The 5,651-nt window shown below is 34.9% G+C and overlaps 2 protein-coding genes across 2 annotated transcripts; both read left to right on the top strand.

Annotated features, from left to right (window-relative positions):
• The first annotated feature begins 701 nt into the window (after nt 1-701).
• LOC105781081 (uncharacterized) lies at nt 702-1,688 on the top strand. Its single transcript, XM_052623386.1, has 4 exons — nt 702-900; nt 988-1,232; nt 1,314-1,514; nt 1,595-1,688. The coding sequence occupies exons 1-3, from the start codon at nt 747-749 to the stop codon at nt 1,440-1,442; spliced, it is 528 nt and encodes a 175-aa protein (XP_052479346.1). The 5' UTR covers nt 702-746; the 3' UTR covers nt 1,443-1,514; nt 1,595-1,688.
• Nucleotides 1,689-1,778: 90 nt separating this feature from the next.
• Nucleotides 1,779-5,138, top strand: LOC128033856 (uncharacterized). Its single transcript, XM_052622302.1, has 3 exons — nt 1,779-1,863; nt 2,169-2,538; nt 5,001-5,138. Exons 2-3 carry the CDS (start codon nt 2,182-2,184, stop codon nt 5,136-5,138), a joined length of 495 nt encoding a protein of 164 aa, XP_052478262.1. The 5' UTR covers nt 1,779-1,863; nt 2,169-2,181.
• The last annotated feature ends 513 nt before the right edge of the window (nt 5,139-5,651 follow it).

Genomic DNA, 5,651 nt, shown 5'->3' with positions numbered 1-5,651 from the left:
AAGTCACATAACTTACATAACTTACATAATACATAAATATATATCATATCATAACTTACATAACTTACATAACTTAATTATACTTATCCCAAAACCCTAAACCCGTGTAATTTATTGTTAACTTTAGACTTCAAGAACTACGAAATGGACCGATATTGGATGAATTTGTCGAGGGTAAGCAACGACTATCAAAATGGAGTACAAACTTTTGTAAATTTTGCATTTCAATATGCAAGCCAAGAGAATATGATTCTTTGCCCGTGTAAGAAGTGTGGCAACATCAATTGGCATTATCGTGAAGTTGTCTACGAGCATCTAATTGTTGATGGGTTTATTCGCGGGTATAAAAATGGATTTTCCATGGAGAATGCACACCTAGTACTTCCTCTTCAACGATAGATGTATCTTATCCTCGTGCTGATGAGGGTTGGTACGTTGTACTCCGTAACATCCCTAGAGACTTGTTTGACATGGGCAATGGAAGTAGAGATGACATCGACGACAGATCAGAAACTTTGCCTTTTCCAGAACAAAACTTAAATGAAAATATCCCTAGTACTAGTACACAATTTCAATGGGTTCACCAGGATGTTGATGAAGATATTTACGAATTATGATGTAGTAAGATTTTACGATTTTTTAATTATATGTAATATCATAATTTAAATCTTGGTCTTATTAAATATTTCAACTATTTTATATGTGTTGTTATTGTTGTAATTAGTTACTAAAATTTTAACTATTTTATGTGTATTACAGATAAAATGCCTAGAAGAAGATTGCGAGATCTAAGTATTGTTCAAATTACTCCAAACTCGGAAGAAACAAATAGTGAACAACAGACTGCTATTGGATCTTCGAATGTTCCGAATACACCTGACGAACCTGTAGAATTTCAAAGTATGTTTAAATTTAATTTACATGCGTGTTGACTTTTATTATTGATTTCTTTTTCAAATTCTTATATTATAATATATCATTTTTCAGCTGAAAGTGGTGAGACGCACAGAGGTCGAGGACGTACGCTACTTAAAGATTTATACGAGTTAGATCCTATCGAGCGTGTCAAAGTATGTAGAAACAGTTTTGGTCAGCCTGTTGGATCAGAAGCTCGAATTTTAGCAGGATATTTGGGCATTATAGCACGAAATGCCAATATGTTTCCTATCAACTACGATTCATGGCATCAAATGTCTAATAGTAACAAAAATCAAGCTCTCAATAATATTAAGGTAACAAAACCTTAATGTGATTTATAATACTTTGGTTTAAGTTTCATTTATATTTACTTTCTAAACTTGTGTTTTTTGTAGGCGAGGTTTGCTTTGGAGGTCTCGGATAATTATGTCAAGAAGTCATTGGGAAAAAGGTGGAGAGACCATAAAAGTACTTTAAAGAACGAATATTTTAAGACAAAAACAACCCTCGAAGAGAAATTGTGAAATGTCCCGCCGGGAATGCTAAGGTACCAATGGGAAGATGCGGTTAGATTTTAGAATTCAAAGAAAGGAGAGGTATTACGTACTTCCAAAATCTTATAATTATTTCGGTTTATAGTATTTACTATATACGTAATAATAATTTCATAATGTAGGATCGTGAACGAGTTGGAACAAGCAGTAGGCAAAAATAGAAATTCACTCACACAGCTGGGTCGAAAAGTTTTGCTTGTGTAGCTGAGGCTGAGGTATTTTGAATTTATTAATAGTGTCAAATATTTATTACTTTTCATTAAGTAATATTTTTACTACTATATTGTAGGAAGCGTAAATGCGGTCAAAAGTTGGACGCCTTCAGCTTTTTGACATTACACATAGGAAGAAAGATGGATCTCCTATGACTTCTGAAGCTGTAGAAATTATGGTATATTTAGTTAATTAAATTTGAATTATTTTAAATATTTATATTGTTTAATTGTAATGTTTTAATTCATCGTTTGTAATGCAAATAATGTTAAGTTATGTTGCATTTGTTATTATTATATATTTCCTTTAGGAGAAACTAAAGGATAAAAAGGCAGAGTATGAAGCGATTGCTTCGAGTGATAGTTCTGTTAATGTTGACGACATTGATAATCGGATTATTACTGAAGTTTTGGGTTCTGAAAGGTATGGTCAGGTTCGATTTCAAGGATCTTTTGTTAATCCAACCTAATATTTTGGATCCAGCTCGCATCAATACATGCCTTCGGGGAGTCAGGCTCAAGTTGAAGTTCAGAGGTTAAGAGACCAGATAGCTCAGATGCAAGTGAGCACAGTTGAGCAAATTACTCAACTTAAAGCGGAGGTAGCATCGAGAGAAGCTGAGGTTCAAAGAAAATATGAAGATCTCCAGCTACAACTTAAAGCAGAGGCAGTAGCGAGGGAAGCAGAGGCAACAGCAAGAGAAGCAAAGGCAGCAGCGAGGGAAGCAGAGCAGAAAGCACAACGCACTTCAACTACAACTTCAGAATATGAAGAAGATGTTTCAACAGTCGCAAAATCCGCCATCTTAAACTATTGTATGAATATTTTTAACATTTTAACTTTTAACATTATTGTAAGAATAATTCGAATTATACTTCATTTATCAATTTATATCATATATCATTCGTTAAATTTGAAGTATCAAATTTGTTGTTTTTGGTTTGTTTCCATATTACAAGAAGGGTTGCATATGGATGAAAATTGGATGCTGGAAATCTGCCAATGTTAGTGGCGTTTACTGTAAAACGCCGCTAAAGAACGGTACTTTTAGCGGCATTTTTAATAAAAAGAGTCGCTAATGAACATGACCTTTTTAGAGTTTGCTATAGAAGCGCAACTAATGAACATCATGTTCTTTAGCAGCGCTTTTATAGGAAACGTCACTAAATGTCATGTTTTTTAGCGGCGTTTGCTATAGAAACGCCGCTAAAAAACATGACATTTAGTGACGTTTCCTATAAAAGCACTGCTAAATAACATGACCTTTAGCGGTGTATCTTATAAAGGCACCGCTAAAGGTCATGATCTTTAACGGCGTTTGGGTTAAAAGCGCTGCTAAAGATCATGTTCTTTAGCGGCGTTTATGCGGAAAAAATGCCACAAAAAATAGAGGCATGGTCTATAGCGGCGTTTGGGTTAAAAGCGTTGCTAAAAATGCCGCTATAGGCCTAAAAAATGCCGCTAAAAGCCTGTTCTGCTGTACTAAACAAAGCAAAACCAGGGGCACTAGGAGTCCAAAATCGGCTAGACACCAAAAAATTATGTTGCCCGAAGGAAGGTATGTGCAACATGCTTTAACATACTAACACAAGAAACAAGAAAGTGTTAGAATATGTAATAGAATAATAAAAAAGAAAAAACATATGACAACCTAAAGCTAAGAGTCAATAAAAATCGTCGAAACCCAAAAACCCTAAAAATGCGAAACAATTTGATAACTTGGTCCGAGGTGTTTCTGATTTCTAAAAATCGTGAAATTTCTACTAGAGCCTCCTCAAATATACTATATTTGATCTGGAAAGTTTTGGCACAAAATTCATCCCACATAATATATATTTTTTAATTTTTTCCTTCTTCTTCGTATTTCTCTATTTTTATCACTTTTTTGATAATTTTATTTGTGGGAAATATTTTTATATTCCAAGAGAATGCCAAGAATCAGTATGTAAAATTATTCTAATAGTGACAAATTGACATTGAGGGATTTAAATAAATTAAGAAAATTTATAAAATCTACCTCGTCCCTATTTTTCTTGTCCTCTAATCGTGTCAGGAACGGTATCTTCATTGTGCTCAGAATTGAGATTACCAGATCAGGCATCGATTCAACTACTTCCTTAATCAGCTCATGGTGCACAGTTTCTTCCTCCTCCTCTATGGGTTCGTCGACATTTTCTAGAATTTCCTCCTCTTCATGGATTGTTTGGCTTGGCGACTTCAATTCCATGCCTAATCGCGATGCAATCACCTTTACGTGCTCTTTTCCATCTCTCCAAGGATTTTTCTCCGTGTTACTAGGGAGGCTCTGGCCATTTTACTTTTGAAACATAGTCATTAACTGGTTCATTTGGTCGCAGAGGCTACCCATTCGAGATTTGAGTCATCCACATATAGCTTGGACTTGTTGAATGTTCGTCTTCATAGTTTGCATCTCCCCCTCTGATCGGTCAAATTTTTGACCACATACAACATGGTCATTCACCGCGGACCGTTGTTACAATGGTGGAGGTTGGTAGAGGGTTTTTTCGGGTTTAGGCTTGATTTGCACCTCCTTGGTTACCTCCCCACTTGAAGTTCGGATGATCTCTCCAACTGAGATTGTAAGTATTTGAATAGGCATCTCAACCCCTATTATTTATGTAACTTACATCCTCTGGTTGGTTCTCATAATGTGCCTCTACTCTTTTCGGCTTGACTGGCGTCTCCAAATGATTAAGCTTCTATAAAATTCATTGAAATCTATCATCGTCGTTTTCTTCGTTTATCGCTTTCATTGTTGGAGGCTTAGGTTTGTACATAAATCTCTCAGTGGGCCCCATGTACGAGTTCATGACCATGTCTTCTATGATTTTGAAGGCTCGTTCGTACGTATGGAACATGATAGATCCGTCGGATTCTTTCTCTAAGCTAAATTTAATGTCTATCAACACCATTATAAAATAATTGGATCTAAAGCCACACCTATAGTCCATGGTGTGGTCACTTCCTTAGCATTTTCTTGTAATGCTCTCACGCCTCGTACAAGGATTCACCTTCATATTTTTTAAAATTGGCAATTTCTCACCTTATCTGAATGGTTAAACTAATTGGGAGAATTTTATAGAGAATTTTTTCTTCTAGATCATTCTATGTTTTCATGGAACCATGTTCTAACAAGTCTAACCAATCAACCACGTTATCACATAATGAGAACGAGAATAACTGAAGATGGACGACATCATCGAATCCTCTGTTATTTTTTAAGGTGTCGCATAATTGCAAGAACCACTTCAGGTGCTAGTTCGGGTCTTCTACCATGTTTCCCTTAAATTGCAGCATGTTTTGGATAATTTGAATCGTGGCTACCTTTATCTCAAAATTATTGGTGTTAATCGCCGGCGTTCTCACACAACATCTGCTGAGCCATTGGGATTTCTTCCCAATTATTTCCTTGTTGCTCTCTTGGATCCTTAGATAAAATATTTCCCCAGGGTAAGTTAATTACCACGTGTGGATCAGTATTCATCTCTTGACAATTGTGCCTAAGTAATTACACCAGATCTGGGTACAATTCGGTTGGAGTGCTAAAGCTTCTGGTCATAAACGACTTGAAAAAAATGAAAATAATAAATAATAATAAATAAACAAAAATTAAATATTGTATCTATAGGTTTTAACTTTCCTACTTATCTTATTATTAAAAAAATATTTTCAAGATTTATTGTTGAAACCTCCCCGAAAACGGTGCTAAGGACTTGACCGCCTATAAACGAGTTATCGTTTATACTAAAATATAACACCAAAAATATATAAGAATTTAGAACAAAGGTGTCTGTAAGTGCACAGGTCAAATTATAAAATAGTTAGTACAACGAAACACTTGAAAGTATTCTAAGAATCGTACCCAAGGGAGGATGGAATAGATCTATGAAAACTTTTTTACATAATAAGTCTAAATAGTACTAATTAATTATTATATTATGACAA

Source organism: Gossypium raimondii, chromosome 2 (genome assembly GCF_025698545.1).
Source record: "Gossypium raimondii isolate GPD5lz chromosome 2, ASM2569854v1, whole genome shotgun sequence".
In the NCBI taxonomy this organism is placed as follows: Eukaryota; Viridiplantae; Streptophyta; class Magnoliopsida; order Malvales; family Malvaceae; genus Gossypium; species Gossypium raimondii.
This window is presented reverse-complemented; position numbering and strand designations above follow the sequence as displayed.